This window comes from Heptranchias perlo, chromosome 3, assembly GCF_035084215.1.
Source record: "Heptranchias perlo isolate sHepPer1 chromosome 3, sHepPer1.hap1, whole genome shotgun sequence".
NCBI lineage: Eukaryota > Metazoa > Chordata > Chondrichthyes > Hexanchiformes > Hexanchidae > Heptranchias > Heptranchias perlo.
In genome coordinates, this window is record NC_090327.1 from 76,976,559 (window position 1) to 77,003,123 (window position 26,565).

The 26,565-nt window shown below is 42.5% G+C and overlaps 1 protein-coding gene and 2 long non-coding RNA genes across 4 annotated transcripts in view; 2 read left to right on the plus strand and 1 right to left on the minus strand.

Annotated features, from left to right (window-relative positions):
- xkr9 (XK, Kell blood group complex subunit-related family, member 9) lies at nt 1-21,453 on the plus strand. The gene is made up of 3 exons (XM_067975917.1): nt 1-515; nt 14,508-14,695; nt 18,785-21,453. The coding sequence occupies exons 1-3, from the start codon at nt 196-198 to the stop codon at nt 19,540-19,542; spliced, it is 1,266 nt and encodes a 421-aa protein (XP_067832018.1). The 5' UTR covers nt 1-195; the 3' UTR covers nt 19,543-21,453.
- LOC137306626 (uncharacterized) lies at nt 14,496-23,877 on the minus strand. The gene is made up of 3 exons (XR_010958916.1): nt 23,794-23,877; nt 18,533-18,622; nt 14,496-14,664 (listed from the first exon to the last, which is right to left on the minus strand). It is a non-coding gene; the product is annotated as an uncharacterized lncRNA (long non-coding RNA).
- The window catches only part of LOC137306621 (uncharacterized), a 24,465-nt gene continuing 20,999 nt past the window's right edge, over nt 23,100-26,565 (plus strand). For both annotated transcript variants that reach the window (XR_010958913.1, XR_010958914.1), the window contains exon 1: nt 23,100-23,362. This is a non-coding gene — a long non-coding RNA (uncharacterized lncRNA). The remainder of the gene's footprint in view (nt 23,363-26,565) is intronic.

Consider the following 26,565-nt stretch of genomic DNA (forward strand, 5'->3'; position numbering starts at 1 on the left):
TTTCTCATGCGATGGCTGATAGTTTCCACCCAGGTAACAAACTATATTTAATATTTGAATAACTCAAGTGACGTTGTCAAACACCTGGTTAAATGGAAAAGTGAAAGAGAAAAACCATCTTCCCGAAGTTGGTTTTTTTACACGGGTTCAGTGAAGACAGTATGGATTGACAGTAAGAAGGATTAACAGCTGACCATGGAAACCGAGGAAAAATTCAGCAAGTGTGATTTTCTAATGACCTTAGCTGGATTCGTGCTGTACTTAGCAGACATTGGAAGCGACTTTTGGGTTGCTGTAATGTTTTTAAGAGAAGAACATATTACGTGGTGTGTTATGGTTTTGACGGTGACACTGGTTTCTGCCCTGATACTTCAGAGCTTCAGCTGGTCTTGGTATAAAGATGACGAGAAACGTCAGCAGGCCACTTCAGAAAGACAAAATTTCCGCAACGACGGCTGTAAAAGCAGCTGTTCTTATCTCGTGTTGCATATTTTTCAGCTGGGAATGCTGGTAAGGTAGGTACTTTCGGTTTGCTTATTCTGAGTAATATTACAAGCAAAATGAACTGGTCCGCTCCTTCGATTTTCCAGTTTCCTTTCATCCGTTCTGTATCCACACAACTGGTGCAAGTGACTCGAAAATCCACCCTAATATATAAAAGGTGTAAATGTGGAATTACTGGATTATAGAAAGGGAACCACATGAGACCAGCTCATGAGCAGCGCGATCATGACTTGTGCTGGCCGTGATGCTGATGGTTTTTTTTGTAAATTACTAATCTCCCAGCCCATCCAGTCTCACTTTTTTCCAATGAAGATTATTTTTTGTCGTGGACAAAATTTAACTTTATCTATATCTCAATATTTGTTATATATAAAAAACTTTAGCCCCTTTCGTTTTAAATGTCACTTTTCATCAAAAAATCTCATTGTTTCCAGTCTATAGCTGTACCACCCCTTTCCAAGTTACTCTTTTTACACATTGTGGTACTATTTCTGAAAATATGTTTTACTAAACCTGAGAAGACTCACCAATGTCGGTGCACTGAGAAACAATGGAGTAACCTCACCTGAAGCAGTCATATTGAAATTACAACACTCTTAAGTTTAAAGCGGTATTCAGCTACTGAATCAATAGAGAGTGCAACCCTGCCATTTCAGGGAGTACATCACATCCATGGCATTGACCGTCTTGCACTGAACTTGCTCAGTGTGGGTGACTGCATCCCTGATCACATTCTCCAGGAAATCCATCAGCACCCCACAGGTCTCCACATGGATCAATCTTGAGACCCGCTTGACATCACCACAGCAAGCCAGGCGGCAGGTGTGATGATGCCCTGGCAGTGTTATCAAGAAGCACTTTGCTTGGCTCCACCTTTGCCCAGTCGTTTGCCTCATAGAGGCCCTTCAGCCCATCGTGTCCGCGCCGGCCATCAGCCCTGTCTACTCTAATCCCATATTCCAGCATTTGGTCCGTAGATAGAGTCATTGTTGCGAAAATCTACTCTCTGTTTCCTGATAGAATCTCAAAAGATTTTATAAAAACAGTTTGTGATGGACAGATATGTGAAAACTGAGTATTTGATGCATGTACAATATTGATTTTTAAATTGATCCCCTTGGACAGTGAAGTCCCTGTTTTTTTCCATAATTGAAACTATTTAGGATTCAAGATTATAAAAATGTCATAACCTGTTACCCTTCAGCACTAACAACAGATAAATTAATTACCTTCCATTATTTTATACAACAGTGCTTCCATAAATTGAACTGGTGTGGCAGCCTGTTTGAAGACAATAGCACAAACACTGAGTGAGGAGAGGCTACTGTTTACAGTAAAATAGTAATCCTCTCTTGATTCTAAGGTAATTTTGTTGACAAAATCAATGTTGCAATTGGATTTTGTAAACTGACAGAATACATCAGCAATGCAGTACACCCAAAATGAGTGATCAGCTTACGTCATTATATTTGTCGTGATATTGCGTCTAAAATCACAATGTTCTAGTGATCCATGTTCTCTCCCCCCCCCCCCCCCCGCCCCCACCGGCTTTTATAAGCAATGTTAAAAGTCAAACTGAGAGAGAGTCAGCATGAATTTGTGAAGGGAAAATCATGTCTGACTCTAACATGGTGGATAAGGGAGTGTCTATATGGACTTCCAGAAGGCATTTGATAAGTTCTGTACAAGAGATTATTAGCAAAAATAAAAGTGCATGGAATTTTTTTAAAAATTCATTCATGGGATGTGGGCGTCGCTGGCGAGGCCAGCATTTATTGCCCGTCCCTAACTGCCCTCGAGAAGGTGGTGGTGAGCCGCCTTCTTGAACCGCTGCAGTCTGTGTGGTGACGGTTCTCCCACAGTGCTGTTAGGAAGCGAGTTCCAGGATTTTGACCCAGCGACAATGAAGGAACGGCGATATATTTCCAAGTCGGGATGGTGTGTGACTTGGAGGGGAACGTGCAGGTGGTAGAGGTCGCGGGTTTGGGAGGTGCTGTCGAAGAAGCCTTGGCGAGTTGCTGCAGTGCATCCTGTGGATGGTACACACTGCAGCCACAGTGCGCCGGTGGTGAAGGGAGTGAATGTTTAGGGTGGTGGATGGGGTGCCAATCAAGCGGGCTGCTTTATCTTGGATGGTGTCGAGCTTCTTGAGTGTTGTTGGAGCTGCACTCATCCAAGCAAGTGGAGAATATTCCATCCTGACACTCCTGACTTGTGCCTTGTAGATGGTGGAAAGGCTTTGGGGAGTCAGGAGGTGAGTCACTCGCCGCAGAATACCCAGCCTCTGACCTGCTCTCATAGCCACAGTATTTATATGGCTGGTCCAGTTAAGTTTCTGGTCAATGGTGACCCCCAGGATGTTGATGGTGGGGGATTTGGCGATGGTAATGCCGTTGAATGTCAAGGGGAGATGGTTAGACTCTCTTGTTGGAGATGGTCATTGCCTGGCACTTATCTGGCGCGAATGTTACTTGCCACTTATGAGCCCAAGCCTGGATGTTGTCTAGGTCTTGCTGCATGTGGGCTCGGACTGCTTCATTATTTGAGGGGTTGCGAATGGAACTGAACACTGTGCAGTCATCAGCAAACATCCCCATTTCTGACCTTATGATGGAAGGAAGGTCATTGATGAAGCAGCTAAAGATGGTTGGGCCTAGGACACTGCCCTGAGGAACTCCTGCAGCAATGTCCTGGGGCTGATATGATTGGCCTCCAACAACCACTACCATCTTCCTTTGTGCTAGGTATGACTCCAGCCACTGGAGAGTTTTCCCCCTGATTCCCATTGACTTCAATTTTACTAGGGCTCCTTGGTGCCACACTTGGTCAAATGCTGCCTTGATGTCAAGGGCAGTCACTCTCACCTCAGCTCTTTTGTCCATGTTTGGACCAAGGCTGTAATGAGGTCTGGAGCAGAGTGGTCCTGGCGGAACCCAAACTGAGCATCGGTGAGCAGGTTATTGGTGAGTAAGTGCCGCTTGATAGCACTGTCGACGACACCTTCGATCACTTTGCTGATGATTGAGAGTGAACTGATGGGGCGGTAATTGGCCGGATTGGATTTGTCCTGCTTTTTGTGGACAGGACATACCTGGGCAATTTTCCACATTGTCGGGTAGATGCCAGTGTTGTAGCTGTACTGGAACAGCTTGGCTAGAGGTGCAGCTAGTTCTGGAGCACAAGTCTTCAGCACTACAGCTGGGATGTTGTCGGGGCCCATAGCCTTTGCTGTATCCAGTGCACTCAGCGACATGGGTTGGAAGGTAGGCAATAGAGAGTAGGGATAAAGGGAACGTATTCTGATTAGCGGGATGTGACAAGTGGTGTTCTCCAGGGATCTGTACTGGGGCCTTAGCATTTCACCATATATATCAATGACTTGGATGAAGAAAGAAAGATTTGTATATCCAAGTTTGCAGATGACATTAAGTTGGGAGCAGGAAATTACAAAGCGACATGGACAGATTAAGTGAGTGGACAAAACTGGCAAATGGAGTTTAACGCGGGGAAGTGTGAAGTAATCATGTTGGATGCAAGAACAACAAATGGTGAGAAACTAAGAATGGTGGAGGAGCAAAGAGATTTGGATGTCCATGTACACAAATCACTAAAAGCTAATGGACAGGGACAAAATGTAATTAAAAAGGCTGATGAAATGTTGGCCATTATCTCAAGGGCTCGAGAGGCGGTTATGCTTCATTGCATAGAGTCTTCATTAGACCCCATCTGGAGTAGTGTGTTGAGTCCTGGGTGTTGCACCTCAGGAAGGATATATTGGCCCTGGAGCAGGTACAATGCAGATTAACCAGAATGATATCGGGGCTTAAAGAGTTAAATTATGAGGACAGGTTCCACAAAATTGGCTTGAATTCTCTTGAGTTTAGAAGGTTGTGGAGTGATCTAATTGAGGTGTTTAAAATGACAAAAGGATTTGATAGGTTCGATATAGAGAAACTATTTCCTCTGGTGCGGGAATCTAGAACTAGGCAGTGCAATCTTAAAATTAAAGCTAGGCCATTCAGGAGTGAAATTAGGAAGCACTTTTTCACAGAAAGTGTAGTGGAAATCTGGAACTCCCTCCAATTTCTGGGTCAGTTGAAATTTTCAAGACTGAGATCGATAAATTTTTGTTAAGTAAGGGTATCAAGGGATATGTATTAAAGGTGGGTAAATGGAGTTGAGGTACAGATCAGCCAAGATTTGATTGAATGGCAGAACAGGTTTGAGGGGCTAAATGGCCTACTGCTGTTCCTATGAGGTTCATTCTGATTTTGCTAATATAAAAGCTAAGGGCTCAAAATGATCACAAGGGAAAAAATATTTTTACTGTAGGTTGCCCTCACTCAGTGCCTGTGCTGTTGTTTTAGGTTGCTGAACTGACTAGCTGGGTACAATATAAATTCTTGGGGCTAGTTACATTAACAAAAGCTTGGTGTGCTAATCTTAGAACCAGTGACTAATAAGTTGATCCTTGTTTCGACATGCTATTTATAAACCAGCCGAAAAGTATCATGTTAGGATATCAACAAGAGTCTATTGGCCTCTGAAGCAGCTATTTGTAGGCTTGTGTAAACTAGTGAACACATCAATATGACAGGGTGTAGTAAGATTCAGTAGATTAAAAGAAACTGTAGAAATTACTTCAATTTGTTACATTTATCCCACAATCTTGTACCCATTATGCCATTTGCTTGTGGGACAAATGTGATACACGGAAGAATTTCTAGTCTATAAACTACAACTCATCCAAAACATTGCAGCCTACAGCTTGTCTTATACCAAGGCCCACGCATTCATTACTGTCATTGTCATCAAACTTCACTGGGTCCCTGAGGTTTAGCCTTTGATTTTTAAGATGTTATCATTGCCTTCGATCCCTTCATGTCCTCACCCCCATCCACTGCAGCAATCTCCTCCAGGCCAACATCACTGCACACAATCACCATTCCTTTTACTCTTTATTTACCACTCTCCTCTCTGATCCTTCTGTCACTCTGCCCTTTGCTCGTTGGAACTTTTCCCCCCAGCACCTTCACCTTGTCACCTCCCCCTGCCTTCAAAAGTCTTCTTAAGAACCTTCTCTTTGACTTTGCTTCTCCACCCACTCCTTTTTTTCTTTTCTCCTGCTCGGTGTCCAATCTTTGTCACTGCCCTTCAAAACTCTCTGAGAAATCTCTCTGTATGTCAGGATCACTATATAAATGCAAGTTGTTATTGTTGTATATATGCTTAGGCACAATGCATATTTAGCGACTGTCTGTTCCATTTTTGAATTTAATTGGTAAATAAAAGTTCTGCTTCTCAATGACTACAATTATTGTCACAGTTGATTTTTGCCTTCTTGCTCAGCTGAAAAATCCAATGCTAGCACTGATTTTCAACTATAGCTATAATTTACCAATTTAATACATGTAATGTTAAATTTAAGGTGTGGTCTTAGTAACTAAAAACAAAAATGTCCTATCTTTTTAGGGATGGGCATACCTAAATTTGTTGCAACAAAATCTGGAAGCTCTGAAGGAAAATTATATTTCATTTAATATTTTTAAGGCTCTCTTTTCTTGCAGCCCACTCACACAGCCAATAATGATTATAACAACCATTTTTTTAATTCTAATTTTTAAATTCTAATTAAATTGCTCAAAAGTAGCAAGCACAGGAGGTTCAGAGATCAAGTTAAAGTTTCTTTCTTAAATGAAGTTCAATCAGATTTATCTCATGGCATTTAACATGGCTAATATCATTGTATTCCATGTTGAGGAACATCAATTTTAATTTAATGTAAAAACTGATTCATAGCTTGGTAGCAACACTGCACAACTAATTTTACACAAGTGAGAGATTCAGCAGTGCCTTATTTAGTATATCTTATGAGCTGCCACTAACTCTTTTACTTTCTCAGTCAATACACTAGAGGGTATATTTTTTGACCAGCAACAGCCAAATTTTGGGTGTAAAGTGGTCAATTTTGATTGGAAAATGGGATAGAGATCAGTTTCACCCGATCTCTACTCATTTTGCGCATCATGCACATTTCTGGTGGGAGACTAGTTGGGTGTAGGAAGCTTCTGCCTGAAACAGCTGGGAGCATAATTTTAACATTCAATTGATGTTCTGATGTCACTTTGGTTGCACAAATTCTCAATGTTCATGCTGCATTACACTGAGTGATCTCCCCACCCATATAAATTGGGACTCCTCGGTTGCAAGGACTGCGGTATTTACCAAGTTTATTCAAAGAGCCATGAAAGAAGATTCTTTTAACAATTTTCTGGAAATTTTTGTATTGTTTTTCTTGCTTTTTTCTTCTGTTATCGCGTAGCTTTTCAGGACCCTTGTGGCAATGTTGCCACAATAGGTTTCCCCATAGGAATTTCCTATATTTTGGCTTTTTGATTATTTGATAATGGTACCTTTGTACTCTTTGTTAAACCTGTTTAAAGCAAGGTTTCTGCAACTGTCATTTTTCATTGTAGTCTAAATTTGAAGATTTTTCTATATTGTTGGTGACAGTTCGTATTGGAGCATTTTTTTTTTATTCGTTCATGGGATGTGGGCATCGCTGGCGAGGCCAGCATTTATTGCCCATCCCTAATTGTCCTTGAGAAGGTGGTGGTGAGCCGCCTTCTTGAACCACTGCAGTCTGTGTGGTGAAGGTTCTCCCACAGCGCTGTTGGGTAGGGAGTTCCAGGATTTTGACCCAGCGACGATGAAGGAACGGCTATATATTTCCAAGTCGGGATGGTGTGTGACTTGGAGGGGAATGTGCAGGTGGTATTGTTCCCATGTGCCTGCTGCCCTTGTCCTTCTAGGTGGTGGAGGTCTCGGGTTTGGGAGGTGCTGTCGAAGAAGCCTTGGCAAGTTGCTGCAGTGCATGGTACATACTGCAGCCACAGTGCACCGGTGGGTGAAGGGAGTAACTAGTAAACTGAAGATGGGCTGATTTGCATTTTAGGGATGGGCATACCTAAATTTGTTGCAATACAAAAAGCATACCAGAAATAGTGGGGAACCAAGGGGCTGATGAGAGTGAGGAACTTAAAGTAATTAATATCAGTAGAGAAACAGTACTAGAGAAACTAATGGGACTAAAAACCGACAAATCCTTTGGACCTGATGGCCTACATCCTAGGGTTCTAAAAGAGGTGGCTGCAGAGATAGTGGATGCGTTGGTTATGATCTTCCAAAATTCCCTAGATTCTAGAACGGTCCCAGAGGATTTGAAGGTAGCATATGTAACACCGCTATTCAAGAAAGGAGGGAGAGAGAAAACAGGGAACTACAGGCCAGTTAGCCTGACATCAATCATCGGGAAAATTCTGGAATCCATTATTAAGGAAGTGGTAACAGGGCACTTAGAAAATCATAATATGATTAGGCAGAATCAACGTGGTTTTATGAAAGGTAAATCACGTTTGACAAATTTATTAGAGTTTTTTGAGGATGTAACTAGCAGGGTAGATAAAGGGGAACCAGTGAATGTAGCATATTGGGATCTTCAAAAGAGCATTTGATAAGGTGCCACATAAAAGGTTGTTACACAAGATAAGGGCCCATGGGGTTGGGGGTAATATATTGGCATGGATTGACGATTAGTTAACGGACAGAAAACAGAGAGTAGGGATAAATGGGTCATTTTCAGGTTGGCAGGCTGTAACTAGTGGGTTGCCACAGCTATTTACAATCTATATTAATGACTTACATGAAGGGACCGAGTATAATGTATACACGTTTGCTGACGATACAAAGCTAGGTGGGAAAGTAAGCTGTGAGGAGGACAGAGTCTGCAAAGAGATATAGGCAGGTTAAGTGAATGGGCAAGAAGGTGGCACATGGAGTATAATGTGGGGAAATGTGAGGTTATTCACTTTGGTAGGAAGAATAGAAAAACAGAATATTTTTTAAATGGTGAGAAACTATTAAATGTTGTCAATCAGAGAGATTTGGGTGTCCTCGTTCAAGAAACACAGAAAGTTGGTTAATGGCATGTTGACCTTTATTGCAAGGGGGTTGGAGTATAAGAGTAAGGAAGTCTTGCTACAATTGTACAGGGCTTTGGTGAGACCACACCTGGTGTACTGTGTACAGTTTTGGTCTCCTTATCTAAGGAAGGATATACTTGCCTTAGAGGCAGTGCAACAAAGGTTTACTAGATTGATTCCTGGGATGAGAGGGTTGTCCTATGAGGAGAGATTGATTAGAATGGGCCTATACTCTCTGGAGTTTAGAAGAATGAGAGGTGATTTCATTGAAACATATAAGATTCTGAGGGGGCTTGACAGGGTAGATGTTGAGAAGCTGTTTCTCTTCGCTGGGGCATAGTCGCAGGATAACGGGTCGGCTATTTAAAACTAGATGAGGAGGAATTTCTTCACTCAGAAGGTTGCAAATCTTTGGAATTCTCTACCCCAGAGGGCTGTGGATGCTCTGTCGTTGATTAGATTCTAGGCTGAAATGGATAGATTTTTGGACTTTAGGGGAATCATGGGCTATGGGGATCAGGCGGGAAAGTGGAGTTGAGGATGAAGATCAACCATGACCTTATTGAATGGCGGAACAGGCTTGAGGGGCCATATGGCCTACTCCTGCTCCTATTTCTTATGATCTTATGTTCTTAAAATGGAAATGTTCAATTGGTTTACAGAATTCTTTCAATGCTTGCATGACTTTTTATTATTGACTATTCTTATCAATACTTATTTTTTATTATTTTACTTTATTATATATGGGTGTTTCTAATTGTTCTCATGCTCTTGGGTGGAGCAATTAGCTTCGATGCATTTCATTATTGATTACCAGATTGTGTCATGACGGATCTCAAAAGTTCATTCGAAGTACACCCATATAACAATAAATTGCAACACACTCAGTTGGTTAGCAACACAGGAATGTACTGGACCACTGTGGTTCAAAAATATTAAAACAATATTTTATCTCTCATACCCCATATTCTGCCAACTATCTATCCAGTTCCCTCATGAGTATGCAGATACTATCTGGCTCTACTGCCTTCCCAGGCAGTCTTTTTCATATATTCACCCACCTCTGTGTAAAATAATTACATTTAAACTGTCTGCTCACCTTCTTCTGAGTTTGAACCATGCTCCTTCTTAACAGAGTTTGTAAATAAGTGAAATATATTATTAGAGCTCAACTTATCTATACCTCTTAGAATTTTGAATATCCAATAAGTTCTCCCCTGAGCCTTGCCTTTATCACTGCAAATTTTTCAAGTTTCTGTTGCCTCTCCTGATAGATGCCTAATCCAAGGTATCAATTTTGTTGCCCTTAGCTGTACCCTCTCAAATGCCAGGATGTCCTCATTGTAGCATGGTGACTGGGTTCATAGGACAGAAATTGCAGCACAGAAGGAGGCTATTCGCCCTATTGTTCCTGAGATGGTGCTAGCTCTTCAACTGAAGCTACCTTTTCTAATTCCATTTCTCTTCCCTTTCTCCATTTCCTTTCATATTTTCCTTTTTAAATACATATCCTATTCCCTTTTAGATGATGTTATAGTTTCTGTCTCAATTGCCACTTGTCATAAAGCATTCTGTTTTGTAATAACCCTCTCTGTGAAAACATTTCTTCCAATTTACTTCTTCATTCTACCAGTGATAATCTTCTGTGCCTTTGTCCCCTTGTTACAGATTCGTCAACCAATAGAAACAATCTTTTACTATTTACCCTCTCAAAACCTTTCTTAATTTTGAAACACCTGTTAAATTCCCTTTTAACATCTCTGATCCAGTGAAAAATGCCTCAGGTTTTTTTAACATTTCATTATAAACATAACTTTTATTCCCAGTATTATTTTAGTTAATCTTCACTGTACTCTCCTGATAACTGTAATATCCTTCCTATAATGGAGTATCCAGAACTGCATGCAATATTCCAATAGTGGCATAACCAATGTCTTGTACAAAATCAGCACCTTGTTTTGTATTCACTGCCCATTGTGATGGGACAGTATCTCTCACAACTTTCACAACAGTGTGATTTAATTTTTGGGTATTTTAAATGAGCTTAAATTTCTTCTTGCAACAGCCCTTTCAGACTTCCCATGAGTGGACCTTGCATTCCCTATGAACCTGCAGTTTTATATCCCAGCTGAGACCTTGTAACCGTTAGGACTCACAGGACTGGATTCTTCTCCTGTTGGCGGTTTAGCAGCGTGGCAGAACTTCAGCTTTCCTGTGTCATTTTGCCGCTAACTCGCTGCCTTTTGCTCCAGGGTCCCTATTTAGGTATAAAACAGTTCCTCATTGGGTTACTCCTGCTGGGAGAGAGGGAAGTAAAATGCTGCAGCTAATTAAAGGGGGACATGACTTTTTGGAGAGCAGATGCCTTAGGAAGGGAGGGGTCAGCAGTAGGAAGGGCTCCCCAGATTCTCGGATACATCTGTCACTGTTTTACAGGCTGAAGTAAGGGTTAGAAGGGAATGCCTATCAGGGACTATTGGGAAGAGAATGATTCAGGCTGTATGGAGAGAGGTTACTGAAGCAGAAACCTCAAGAACATCCACATAGTGCAGAAAGGGGTTCAATAAACTCACAGGGTGACCATGGTAAGTCAAGCAACTCTTCCTAATGCAATCTCGTACAAATGATAAAGGCTTCACTCACCTCCTCACCTCTCATGTTCTTTCTGTGTCATTACCTGGGTGTCAAAGAAACTGACTCATGCAAAGAGAAACCTTTGGAAACTGTGAAACACCATGTTAACTCACAACCATTCTATGAACTCACATTGTCTATGCCAAGGCGTTCTGCTAGTCTTGAAGGACAGTTAATTTAAAGGGACAGTGTACCAGCAACTCTCATCACCAAGGCATGCATGCGCATGGGTTAAAAGAAGTGCCTTTGCCATTCACATTTCTTCAACACTGTGTTCTATCCCTGCAAAAGAAAAAGGTTGCGCATAACCAACACCAGAGTAGTTCAACTGGGGAGTAACACCACTACCAAAAACTCTAAATCCACATGAAGAGGAAGTTCTGCAGGTAATAGGCAGACAGACATGAGAGTCTGGGGGAGACAGTGGGGTTAGAGGTAAAGTGGCAAGCGAAGGCCGATAAAGGCTGAGCAAGACTCGTCATAGGTAGTGTCAGCTTCGTGTGCTTTCTTGACGTATTGAAATGCCTTCACACTCAGCCATTATTTCTTCAAGGGGAAATATCACTGTGTGCACAGCTAAACAAGGTTTTCTGTTTTCACTTGATGATTGGGCTCCTCCAAATTATCCACCATCCGCACCACATGCATGGAAACAGTACCTGCACATTAAATCCAAGCTCCATCATCATTTTTCTCTTGAACAGTGGGCCTCTGGGATCAGGGTTTCTAGGCTTCTCAGCCAGGTTATTTTTCTACCCTCTGGTGAAGCATGGCTGGCCTCTCCTCTTCCCCTGCCAGATCTTCCTACTCACTTGGTGCATCACTTGTATGGTGATATCTGGGCTGGTGCTCGAGTAAGTAAGGTGCCATGATGGAGAGCGTGAGTCTTGTGCAGGAATAGTCACTCTGGAGGTGCTATGCTGCTCTTTAGACTAGTTATCTTTTGGCTAAGCATCACCTAGGAGGGTTAAAAAAGATACCCATGTGGATCCTGAAATAATGCTGGAAGCATGAATCATCTCCATACCTACCTTGCCCTCATCGCGTAAATAAAGGGATGTGACCGTTAATATTTACTTGGGTGGGCGGAGGTCCCGCCCCACTATGTTTCCAGTGGGCAGAGGAAAACACTGTTCATGATCTCATTGCTTATTCCCCTTCCCCAGTGTCATCACTCTGTATTTATCCACACTTAACAAACAATTGCCACTTGACAGCCCAACTGTTTAATTTTTCAAATCCTTCTGTATTTGATGCATTAGTTCCCTGTTATTTGCAGCCTCCCAGCCACTTCTCAGTTTGGTATCATCAGCAAACTTTGACAGCTTTGTTTCTGTCCCACTTCCAAAATATTTATTTATTGTAAACAATAGTGACTCCTTGAGCCGCCTGTTAGTTATGCTGATGCAGCCTCTTGCTTGACCAACTTTATGAAATTCTTTGAAGAATTAACAGAGAGGGTTGATAAAGAAAATGCAAACGATGTTGAAGGTACCACTTAAGAGACTTATGGCAAAGATAATGATGCATGGAATTAAGAGGAATGTGGTCACATGGATAGATGGTTGGAGGGAAGAAAGCAAAGAGTAGGGTTAAAGGGACATTGGAAGGATGCAGTAAGTAGTGTTCCACAGGGAACTGGGTGGGGGATGCTCTTATTTACCACATACATAAATGATCTGGACTTGGGATTGGGGGAACAATATTAAGATTTACTAATGGCACCAAACTGAGCAACATGGCAAATTGTGTCAACAATTGTGAAAGATTGCAGGATGACATAAGTAACCTAGCAAGGTGAGCAGATAGGTGACAGATACAGTTCATTGCAGAAAAATATGAAGTACTACAGTTTGGAAGTAAGACTAAGAAAAGGAAATATATTTTAATGTTAACATTTTACTTGGAGTAAAGGGACTTTGGTATGCAGATACACAGGGCATTAAAATCTCAATGCAAGTAGATAAAGCCATAAAAAGGACAAATTGAATCCTTGGTTTTGTTTCTAGAGGCATAGAATACAAAAGCAAGGAGCCCAATATCACTTTTATATTATATTAGACCTCAGTTAGGTTTCAGTTGTGTACAGTTTTGGACACTGCATTATAGAAAGGATGTAAAAGCAAGAAGTTGGTGCAGTATAGATACACTAGGGTGTTACCAGGGCCAAGGGGGTCACAGCTCTGGATAGAAATTGGAGCATTTTTTATCTGGAGAAACTTAAGGGGAGACCTGATAGAGGTCTTCATGATTACAAAGGGTTATGACTGGATAAATAGATTGACTTTTTCCACTGGTCAGCAAGACAGTTAGAAGAGAGTCCAAATTTAAGGTAATCAGAAAAAGAATTAAAGGGGAGGTTAGAAAAAAATGTTTTATATGGAGGATGATTAGAATATGGAATTATCTGTTACAAAACAGTATTGAAGCAAAGCTCTTAAATTCTTTTGAAAGGTACTTAGATAGTTGCTTGAAAAAGAGGAAAATAGACTTGTGTGGAGAAAAACACTGGCACACCCGCACAGCAGGAGTTGCTCATGGAACTGTCCTCATGGCTGATCGTCTACCTCAACTCCACTAGGGCGGGAAAGTGGCTTTGAGGTAGAAGAACAGCCCTGATCTTATTGAATGGTGGAGCAGGCTCAAGGGGCCACCTGGCCTAATCCTGCTCCTACTTATTACGTTCATATGTCCTTGGCCCAATCATGCTCAGCTACTTCATCAATGACGTTCCCTCCATCATAAGGCCAGGAGTGTGGTTGTTTGCTGTCGATTCCTCAGATAAGAAAGCAGCCCATGCTAGCCTACAGCAGGACCTTGGTTACATCCATACATACTTGAGCTGACAAGTGCCAGGTAACATTTGCATCACCTAAGTGGCAAGGTAATGACCATCTTGAAGAATAGAGAACCTCCCTTTGACCTTCAGTGGCACTATCATTACCGATTCCCCACCATCAACATCCTGGGGGGTCACACGACCAGAATCTGAACTTTACCTGTCATATCAACACTGTAGCTACAAGAGCAGGTCAGAGGCTGGGAACTCTGAGATGAGTGGTTCAACTCCTGACCCCTCAAAGCCTTTCCACCCTCTACAAGGCTCAAGTCAGGAGAGTGATAGAATACTCTCCATTCACCTGGAAAGGTGCTGCTGCAACAATGCTCAAGAAGCTTAACATCATTCATTCTATGCTTCCACTCCACCAAAATTCTTACATACAAAATACATTAAATTATACCGTTGACTAGTTTCTCTGACATGGTACTTCTCATTTGCTCTCAATCAGAAAATCTATGGCTGGTGTGCATAAAGTAAGTACTTAATACAACTTGACTCTATGTTGCCTTATATTTCCAAAACATTTTTCTCTTTTTATTTTAAAGATTCACGGAAGCACTTGTTTTTGGATACAAGGCAGCATTCAAACAAGAAAATGTCCACTGGAATGCCATTTATGCAGTAACAGACTTGAGCATGTTACGATTGTTTGAAGCATTTTTGGAAACCGCGCCTCAACTTGTTCTTCAGACCTTCATCCTGCTGGAATATGATAACAGAGACTATATTCAGTGTAAGTTTGTTAGATGTAGTTTTCATTAAAAATGTCACTGACTCCAGATACCATTGTTTGAAAAAGTGGATAAATGGATTATTCAGGGTGGATTTTCCTGGCTTTCACACAATTAGCACCTATTTTCTAACATAAAATAAAACTGTGTGCCATCCTACATTGCTCATTTCGTGTCCCAAAAGCACTGCCCACATTTTTCCTGTTGCTAGGGTTGAATTTCCGTGGGGATTCACTGATCTCCCACCACAACTTTGGCTCAACATTGGTTGAAACCCTGGAGAAAAGATCTGAGTGGCTATTTACACCATTTCTTTGGGGTTTCCGTTGATCTTCCATCGAAGATTGGGGAACCCCCAAGGAAATTATTGGTGGCCAAATTTAGCAGCTGCACTTCTTTGCATCTTGGGGGGCGGGGGTGGGACATTCCCATGTTAATGAGCTGTAGATGATGTCACAGTAGCCCGGGCCCCATTATCCTGTATTTGCTCCAGGTTCCGCTCAGGTGCTGCTTGCCCCCATTTAAATTGAGTGCTATGAGGTTTTCCAGGGAGGTTGTCAGAGAAATTTGTGACCTCCTGAAAGAAGGCTTGAAGCCACAGACGTGATAAAACCTCCATGCATCAGGAGCTTTAAGGGGTGACAGGAGACATGACAAACATCAGCCAGTCAGCGGAGCACCATTGTATAGTCTGAGTCATGCGTTCACTGCTCCAAGGGGCAAACAGAGCCATCATATTAACCTCGATCTGCCCCCTCCCAAAAAACTCTATATCCCAGCCTCCTCAAACTCCCATCATTTATCATTTCAAAATGAAAAAGAATCCAGAACAATAACATTAGAAAACACCATATACAGTGCTCCAATACTCTTTATTTACATGTGTAGCTATCCATTTACCATTCCATAAACCCTTTTCCCACCATGCCTACCCCTCCTATAACTAGGTACATTTTGTGTTCTCCTATCCTTGTGCTTCTATGAGGTGCAACCCATAAAACAGGAATGGGGCTGGGGGCTGGCAGCTGAATCTCTGTGGCTGGTTCCTGGGATTGAAGTGGTTCTCAATCTGTGTGTGCTCGGGACCCAGAAATTCTAGCCTCAGGCTGTGACTCCTCTTGTTGGGGGTGGTGGGCAGCAGTCTAGCCTTGCACGCTCTCAATCTCAGCAGCAGTCAATGGGAAGGAGTTTTGGACTTGGCGGTGGTGTTGCAAGCTTGAGAATGTGTGGTATCCATGAACAAATACCCCGTGTCATCTCTGGTCATGGCCGCATTTCCACCATTTGAGCTGATTAATGTGAGAACTGATCCAACAGCATTGGAGACACTCTCGACGCGTATGATTTAAGGCCGTAGCTGATTTGTTCCAGTCCTATGGTGCATTTTAGCTGCTGGTTTCCTTGTAGCAGATGGTACAACTCAGCATCTAGCTCCCTGCTGATTTGGAGCCTGTGAAGACAGTTCCCAATAGTCATTACCAAGTAGTTGAGCCAGGGCCTGATCATGTAGTTGGTGGGATCTTTGAGGGTTTGGCCAATCAGGCTATGCTGGCTGTTGACCACCAAACTATACCTTCTTACGTGCCACTTAATACATAAGGTGCGGTGATTAGATTGCTTCCAAAGACTGATCCAGCATAATGGTTTGTCAGGCCCTCGCAAATAATATTTGTGCCATCAAGTCTACGGTCATGGTCTCCCTTGTGAATTGGTGTCTCTGCATGCATTAATTCTCTGACAAAGCAAGGTATGTGCACCTCTGTCTGAAGATGCAGGTATGAGGTACCAGCAGATGGGCAAACTGTGCCTCTGTGTAGCCTGACCTGTCTAGCATCCCTTTGGTCACCCTCTTCTTCCTCCAAAAAGCACCTGGGGATTCCCATTGAGAAACCGATTGTGATATTATTGGGGCTCTCGAGGAAAAAAAGGCAGCGACAGAATAATTGCCACAAAGTCTAATTGGCAGCAGAAAAAAAAACAATCAAAGAAACTGGTACAGAAATGACCTCCAAATTGTTGGTTTAATCCTCTTGCTAGGCTCTTTAAATGAACTTGCGAATGCAGCTCATTCCCGAACAACTCTATACGCCATTTCATAAGGGTGTTTACCTCGCTCTGTGTAATGCTGCATGTACGGCAGAAAACTGTGTAAATGTCAAAGTGACATCTTATGATTTAGACATTGTTTCAAGTAGCAGCTTCCTGCTCCCATTTGCTTCATTGCCAGAAATGCGCATGATGTGCAAAGTAGATGGGAGTGTCTAGGTTGCAGATCTCTGCTCAATTTTCCAATTGCGTTCGCCCAGTACACAATTACCGCCCCATCAGTCTACTCTCGATCATCAGCAAAGTGATGGAAGGTGTCGTCGACCGTGCTATCAAGCAGCACTTACTCACCAATAACCTGCTCACTGATGCTCAGCTTGGGTTCCGCCAGGACCACTCGGCTCCAGACCTCATTACAGCCTTGGTCCAAACATGGACAAGAGAGCTGAATTCCAGAGGTGAGGTGAGAGTGACTGTCCTTGACATCAAGGCAGCATTTGACCGAGTGTGGCACCAAGGAGCCCTAGTAAAATTGAAGTCAATAGGAATCCCTTCACCACCAGGGCACAGTGGCTGCAGTGTGTACCATCCACAGGATGCACTGCAGCGACTCGCCGAGGCTTCTTCGACAGTACCTCCCAAACCTGCAATCTCTACCACCTAAAATGACAAGGGCAGCAAGCACATGGGAACAACACCACCTGCACGTTCCCCTCCAAGTCACACACCATCCCGACTTGAAAATATATCGCCGTTCCTTCATCGTTGCTGGGTCAAAATCCTGGAACTCCCTTCCTAACAGCACTGTGGGAGAACATTCACCACACGGACTGCAGCAGTTTAAGTAGGCAGCTCACCACCACCTTCTCAAGGGCAATTAGGGATAGGCAACAAATGCTGGCCTTGCCAGCGACGCCCACATCCTATGAATGAATTTTAAAAAATCTATTTAGAGCCAGAGTACGATAGCAGTTTACAGCACAGAAGGTCATTTGCTCATTGTGTCTGTGCCAGCTCTTTGCTACAGCAATGAAAAACTAATCCCATTGCACTAGTCTCTCCCCAATGCCCTGTATTTTCCTCTGTTTCAAATATTTATCCAGATATTCCTAAAAAGATACAGTGGTCACTGCCTCAACCCCTCCATGTGGCAAGGATTTCTATGCTCCAACAACCCTCTGCACAAAGAAATTTCTCCTAACCTCTCTCCTTTTTCTCCGAGTGACAGTTTTGAATTGCTGACCCCTTGTTGCAGACTCTCCAACCATCAATTTCTAAATGCTCACTAATGTCATCATTAATTATACATTTGCCTACAACTGACTTACTCAGATTATCATTGTCTCCCTTCTTGAACAAACATATTACACTGTCCATTCTGCAGTCTTACATCATATTTGCATAACTAAGGAGAATTGAAAATTGTGGCCAGAGCTTCTGCTTTCTCTGCCCTGACTTCTTTCAACAGCCTAGAGTGAATGTCATCAGGGCCCAGTGACTTAGTCACCTTCAGTTCAGCTAATTTTTGGAACAAATTCTTGTTTTCCTGTCTTATCTTGAACAATTGTTCCATATCCTCCTATAGGAGACGTGTATTCTTTACACATGCATGTCTCATGTCCCTCCCTGATTCTTTCTACTGGCAAAGCTAAGAGCAAAGAGATGAAATTCCACTATGGTCATTGTGAGATTTATACACCTAATGCCTGGCACAAAAGCCATTTACATTGGGGATGTTGTCCCAATCTACAGTGGCTGTGCCAACATTAAAAAATATTCAATTTCCCACTCACCTTACCGCAATGGTACATCTTCCTGGTTGTAAGTTATTACTAAACCACACACAGATGATTCATAGATAGTCCAAATCTTACTTTTGATGCCTGGAATGAAAGTACAGTGAATGAAAATAACATGATATGAAGTATTTGCATTTTCTGAGATTGATCTTAAGGCTACAATGATAGAGAAGTTCTACAGTTTTTAAGATTACTGTTTATTGATATTGAATTACGTCACTGTACTGTGTTCCTTTTCTTTTGCAGATGTGTCTGTGATTATATCATGCATAAGCATTTCATGGGCGACTTTGGATTACTATGCGGCTCTAAAAAAATCTTTGCCCACTCGACAGAAGCTAGCTTGTGGATTCCCTTATGTGATGTACTTTTTTTACAAGTTGTTGACACTTAGTGCAAAGATTTTGAGCATAACTCTAATGGCTACTCTACATATTATAGCTGTTGCTGCTTACTTGTGTGTTTTGTGGCTAATCATGGTCATCTATGTCTGGAGGCAGAAGATCACATTTTGTACATCCAGGTGTCAAAAACTTATTTACAAGACAGTGGTTGGCATCATCTTAGTTTTCACCTTTTTCAATATAAAAGATCAGAATACCAGAGTGCTTATGGCTCTCTATTATATATTTAGAATCTTTGAAACCATTATAGTACTTTCCTTATGGTGGTTACTGAAAGGCTCTACGGTTGGTAAAAACTATGATCTGCCAATTAGCATAACTGTAGGGCTATCACTAGTTATAGGGATTATTTGTCTTAAGTTGTACTATAGATATTGCCATCCTCATATTTATTCAGAAAGGACAAATGATGAAGACTTTAATAATTCTCACACTGAACCACAATTACACAGATCTCATGATGAAGTTGATGGATGCCTGCCTGCAAATTCAGCATCTAAACTTAACAACATAAGTGAAAACTGCACTATGATTCATTCAACAACCCCTAATCCTGGAAGAAGAAACAGTAGAATAACACATTTTTTAACATTTTACTGAAATGAGAATGGGGCACTACCATAATTAACTTGAATACCTTCTACAGGTGGAGGGTGTTATAACTTGGGGTTTTTAAGTAACCATTTTCTCCAGTTTCACAGTGGATCCCATAAGTGGGGATTGTTCTCACAATCTGCACGTTGTATTTTTATACATATCTACAATTAAGAATTGATGAGCTGTTAAAATGAGGCCCTATCTGCCAATTTAGGTGTACATTAAAGGTTTTGTGGCACCATTCAGAAAATAGCAGGGAATTCTCCTGGCACCTCAATAATGTTCCTCCTTCAACCAACACAACCAAAAAAAAAATAAATGATCATTCATATCACCTCAGGGGATCTTTTGTAAGCAAAATCACTGTAGTATTTGCCTGCATAACAGTCACTGCACTCCAGGAAGTAATTACTTGAGTGTGAAGTGCTTTGAGACATTTCTGAGAGACATGACAAGGTGCTATATAAATGCAAATTAATTTTTAAAATTCTATTTGCAGTAATCTGTTTAATATGTTATACATATTCTTGTGCATTGCTATTAATCATTTTGAATGGCATATCTTAAATATAGATCAGATTTTACAAGTTAAAAAATTAATATTTATTTATAGCTAAATAGAAAGATGAAGCATAAATGTTCAGTGAATGCTAACGTATAATAGAAATATGCATATGTTTGAGAAATACCTGTAATGGATCAATTACCCTTACTAACTACTTCTTCTGATGCAACATGGTAGTGTTTTCTGTTTTGAAAAACAAAAATCCTGGCAAAATGAATTCAGTGGTTTCATATTCTCGTATAGCTTTCAGTACCAGCACAACTTAGCATAAATAATAATTTCTCCCAAATAGGGAGCTAAAAAAGTAAGCCTTCTTTATAACTGCTTACTTTCTCTGAAGTTGAGATATACAAATAAACTTCAGGAAATTGCATGTCAAATAAAGAGTGGACATATGTTGCATAGCAAATTATGAATAATGTACATTATGCAAGTGCAGAGATCACCAAGATTCATGTAATCCATTCAGCAAGAAAGTAACGTCTGTGTTAGGAATATCCAAACAACTTATCAATTTCTCACCAATCATTCAATCAATAGGAACCATTTTGAACCTAGGATCAAAATTCACTATCACCTTTAATTAGGGAGAAAACAAAGCAATTTAAAATTTATGATCGAGGGATAGGCTGGTAACAAGGGGAGAAATGTAAAATATACAGGCACTACAAGAACAGTGAGAGAAAGAAGTTGCATTTAGCACCTTTCATGTCCTTAGGACAGCCTGAAGTGCTTCACAGCCAATGAGGTACTTTTGAAGCATAGTCACTGTTGTAATGTCGGGAAACTTGGCAGCTAGTTTGCACACAGCAAGATCCCACAAACAGCAATGAGATAAACGACCAGATAATCTGTCTTAGTGATGTTGGTGGGGGATAAATCTTAGCCAGGATACCAAGGGAACTTGTCCGATCTTCTTTGAATTAGTGCCATGGAATTTTTTTACATTCACCTGAGAAGCAGATGCAGCCTCAGTTCAAAATCTCACCCAAAAGACAGTACCTCTCTCTCTGCTGTACAGGAGTGCCAACCAAGATTATATGCTCTGGGGTTTGGATTGGAACCCACAACTGTCTGACTTAGAGGCAAGTGTGATTCCACTAAGCCACAGCTGACATCTAAGCAATCTAGTGATTACTTAAAACAATCCCAACAAGATAAGGTGTATTTCTTTCCAGCTAATCCTCCTCCCCAAGTCCATCACAATTAAACACCCTGATCCTGAAGCATATAACATTGTTTCACCAATATGTACAACGGTGCCATGGGTTTTCAAACTGGAGTCCTGGGGTCATCGGACTTCTGAATTTTTCTGTATTTATTTTCTTACCAGCATGTTATTTCTGTTATTGTTGCAAATAAAACATGTTTTCTATAATAGCAGTACTGATTTCCTTTGGGTAGCTGACATTATCGTTTGGAAATTAGGACAGGGAGTCAATGGGAGTGTTAATATTTGTAGGGGTTCCAATGCATGGAACAGCTTGAAAACCATTGAACTATGTTAACAGATTAATTTGGGACGATTTTTGCTTTGGGCGGAACTCAGGTGGGTGAAGGCGTTCGTGCCACTCGCCCGAGAGTCAGAACTAATGCTCACAGGGAGCTCGTTATTTTGAGGGGGGGGGGTGGTGGTAGTGGCAGGAAATCCAGCAGCTCCAATGCAGAGATGAGCTGGAAGTAGGGAAAGGGTGAGAGGTAATCTTGGGGGAGGGAGGGGGCGGGTGCGCAGACAGGTCGGCAGCAGGCTGGAAGATTTTTGTGGGGCTACAAAAGATCTTTTTAAAAAAAAATACCTTGGGCTGTTTTGTAAGCAGCTTGCAGCAGTTCCTTTAAAGACCACTTGTTAGGATGCTCAACACCTCGTACCAATGGGAGAAGTGTGCATGTTGCATGCTCCCCATTGGTACTTCGAAATTGCATTGGGGTCCTACAACTGGCGTAAACCCCAATTTGCTTATTAAAAGTGGCCTTCAACCTGAGAGCATTCTGGTTGGAAATGGCGGTGGCAATATTGTGAGTGGGAATGGGGTGATTAGAGATGCACTGCCATTTTTGGGCCACCACCACCCAGTTCCCATTGTTCAGAGGTCCTGAAAATCATGGACATTTTATCAGTGTGCCTTCTTGTAAATGCTATGCAAAAAAGCACGACTGTGCTAATATGGAAAACAGTGTAAAATTCTGAACAAAATTAAAACAAATAAATTTTGTTTACATATCCAATGGGTCTGGGGATTTCAGGAAGTAGGTCTGTATTTAAAACTAACAACAGTTAGAGGGCAGGATTTTTCTCTTCTGTGCTTGTTGGCCCACAATTTTCCACTCATTCATTTTAATACACATTGTTTCTTCTCCGCTTCCCCTCGACACCAGTGCAAGCAAAGGGGTGGTGGAGAGACTCTGCCTTGTTCTTGTTCTACCTTTAGAACTTCTCCATCGCTCTTTGTTGGACCGGTTCCTTGGGGTCCTGCTGCTGATCCAGAATTTGTATGCTCCTTGCCTTCTCTAGCTGTTTCCTAGGATTTACCTGTCACCCTCCTCTGGCTTTATGATTTTTACTGTTCTTGGTCCCTTAGTTTCACTCCCACTACTCCATGCTTGTCTACACTGCCAATTTCCACTAGGATATGCATAAACTACCGAGCGAATCAATTAACCTATTCTTGCCCAATGTCATCAAAGAAGTCAGAAGATGTTATGAGCTAGCATTTCTTTATTATCACCTTAAAGTCACAAGTAGCAGCATTTAAATCTTAAGCATTGAGTATGCAAATTATTTGGTAGATATGGTTAACCGATGGAATTTATATTGGGAGATTACAAAGACAGTTCAGTTAGGTCACAGTAATTCAGCCTTAACCAGCTTGCTTATTATATATTGATATTAAGCTCAGCTTCTGAGATTGATGTTAATCAGTGAGATTTGTTTATGATTGGACTCCTTATAAAGCTGGCACATTTACAGCATCAGATACCAAGTCTATGAGCTATATTAAGGGAGGGGGGATTCTCCTCTCTGCCTGCTCCTCCCGATCTGTCCCAGGCCTGACCCGTTTTCTCGGGGTCAGGGTGGGCTCCTGCCATCAGGAGGGAGCAACTTCCAGTGGCGCTGCAACGGGGACACGGCGACAACACCAGAAAAGGCGTCGAGGGATCTAAAAGGTGGAGACGCGCTCTGAGAATCAGGAGGACGGCTCCCACCGAATGCCTGAGCCGAGGGCCGGGGCCGGGGCCGGGGCCCGAGGCAATCAGCAGGTGAGTGTCTTGGGCTGACTGGAGGGGAAAGGCCAGGCCTTTACCGCAGCTCCCCGGGGCCTACCATCACCTTCCACATGGTGGCTCGGGGAAGTGGCAGAAAGGAGGGCAACCCGCCTGGGAAGGAGCAATTCGCAGTGGTCCCGGTGGGGGTCGGGGGAGGGAAATCGTGGTCGTAGCGGTGAGGCCGGATTTTCCAACATCCTCCACCGTGATCCCGCCCTAAAAGGGCCACTTAGTTCAGTTTATCACTGATCCCGCCCTTCTCCGTTGGTATAGTCGAGTTATTGATCCCGCACTTCCTCTGGGCTGATGGTGTGAGCTTCATGCGTCGTTAGAGTAATGAACCCCCCTCCTGGATCAAAACAAATTATATAAGTGGAGCACTTAACGACCTGCCAGCACGAGATCCAGTTGTGACCAAAACATACCTTCGTTGTGTGAACTGCAAAGAAACCAGTTTGGGCAGTTTTTAAGATTCAGGCTTGAAAGAACAGAACATTACTTGTCAAATCACTGTGGATTCATAATGAGGGAAACACACCACAAAGACACACCTCAGTTCTGTGGGTAGTTGCCAAAAAGCGTGGCAGGTTTGTGAGAACTGTGAGGGGCCAATTTTGTGCAGACACAATGGGGTTAAAATTTAACTTCGGTGGGCGCAAAACGGGCGGCAATGGATCGGCCGCCTGTTGAAAAGGAAAGTCAGGCGCGGTGTATAACAAGCCGATCTGCTGCCGCCTGTTTTGCAACACTGCCGAAGTTGAATTTTATCCCCATTGCCTTTTTACCTTGCACATCACTGTTTTCGTGTAGATGCATGATACTTTTTTTTCTCTTTTTTTGCTTTATTTTTAATCACAATTTCTTTTGGCCATCCAGACGGACTGGTTAACTATCGATAGGGATGATCAGGGGAGTGGTAGCCAGTTTCCCACTGTACCAAGTAAGGAAACCATTCATAGTATTATAAGTAATTTCTTGAGCCAGCACGAATATGAGCCTAAGAAATTTGACATTCAATGCAATGACAGACGGAGGATCACTACTCATGAGCTCTGAATCTTTGATACAGTGGCTGGGAAATTCCTCGGAGCTGCTCCCACTTCACTGGCGTTACTTTGCCGGAAGTACGGCGGAAGCCCCATTTAGAATCATAGAAAGATTACAGCACGGGAGGAGGCCGTTCAACCCATTGGGGTCGATTTTAGCACCCGCGATCGGGTGCGTTCCTGGTGGGGGGGCCACGAAAATCGGGGATTCCCGGGGCGGGTCGGGAGCCCGGCTCCAACCCGCCCACTTCCGGGTTTCCCACAGACGCGCTGACATGCGCGCACAGCCCCCGCATGTGGGACTCCCGCCGGCAATAGTGATTTTTGCCACCGGGAACAACCATTCTGCGCACACAGACCTGGACTTCTGACTGCTTTTCACGGCCTTTCTTTCACCAGTCTAGTGCTTCTCCTAGGAGCAGCCTGAGGGCCACTGTTGTGAGAGCTGGTTGGCTGCTCAGGTTTTCCAAATGTCTTGGGACTGAGGTGGCCTTCCTTTCATGGTAGCTGGTTCCTGGCAGGGAGCCGCTACTGGCTGTATCTCTGGAGCTCGCTCCTGGGCATACACTCCATTGGTGTGGTGCCCTGAGGGGAAAGGCCGCAGGCCTGGCAATTACTGTTTTTCTGAGAGACGGCACTATGCCCCCGACCTCGCTATCTCCCATGGCAAGAACAGAGCGTCTTCCCATGAGCTCCAAGAATGTGAAGTATTTTCCAGGTTGGGAAACAACCACTCCAGTGACCTGCCTCTTGCGGGCATTGTGCATCACTTTCTCCTGCAACAAGAGTAAGAAAATTAGGTGAAGTTTAGCAGTGGAGTGCACGATAGAGTACAATATAATAGATTGGTAACTTGGCATAGGTAAAGGGCATCATGGGATAGTTAGCATAGAGGGCTACAGAAAAGGAAGAAATTTGGAAAACTGTAGGCAAACATTGGGTGTGCTTTGGCAGAAGGCTCAGAACATTTAGTGAGAAATGAGTAAAAATAGCTTAACAATACAGAAGTCAGTATAAATATCTTTGTATTATGAGAATTTATTCTGTAGGAAAAAGGGTAACATAGTTTTAGATTAGACACTTAGGGTTCTAAAACCCATGCAAGACAAGAAGGTGGTCATGCAGAGTTTAGGTTGATTAAAGAAGAAAAGCAGGTTTCAAAGCAGGTCTGTGTAAAGAATTATGACATGGTTTGGGGACAGCATGACTGGGTTAAATTACTGATAACATTATCTCTTTTTCCAGGATAACAGCTGCGGAAGTTTATTTTATCTTCTGATAATAAATGGGGCCACATACATTCCAGTGAGAATTAAGTATATAAGGTGCAACATTGTCACCTGCTGGTGCAGTAGCATATGATACATAAGGATCACATGAAAATAGTCTCAGGATTGATCGGTTCAGAGCAAGTCACCTGACATTGCTTAGGCCCTGTCCCTTTGAGTGTATAAATATGAACCTTTTTCGGTAGTTAATTGGTATTCCGCACTGAGAACTGGCCTAGATTGGTTAGGAGTTTAAAATCCCCAGTGGGCATCCTACCTGTGAGTATGTAGACGTATAGATTTGCTTGTATTTTCTGTCGACATTAATAAAACCAACATGTTAATATATCCCTGGCGTCTGAACCTATATAATTTGGATTGACCTACCTGATCAATCTAACATTGAGGAGTGTGTGCTAAGTAGCATGGGACAGCTGAAGTAAGAGATGTGGGGGCATCACCCTGTTACAATGGAAGAAGGGTTTGTGCTTGTAAGTAATTAGGGGAGATGGGTAGCCTTACAGTAAGATCATGAGTTAGTTCCTGCTTAACTAGAATACATTGTGAAGGGTTAGTTGTGCAGCTATTACGTTTAGAGGATAAAGAGGGTGACCAGAGTGCCCAAGAAAAGGGAGAGTGGCTGGTGTGTTACCTTTCCTCCACTGGTTAAGTCATTGAACTTTTTCCGGCACTAGCCTGCAGTCCTAGGGGTGAGAGAGTTGGTATTCAGTGGCATCTCCCTCCACATGGCAGGAGTGACTTTTTTGTCATGGACACTAAGCATTCTGTTTCTCCTGTGTTCTGTTTCATGGTCAGATTTCTCTGTCACTGTATCATGCCCTTGCTCCCTTTTTATCTGCCTCTGCCTTATTGTCCTGTGCTA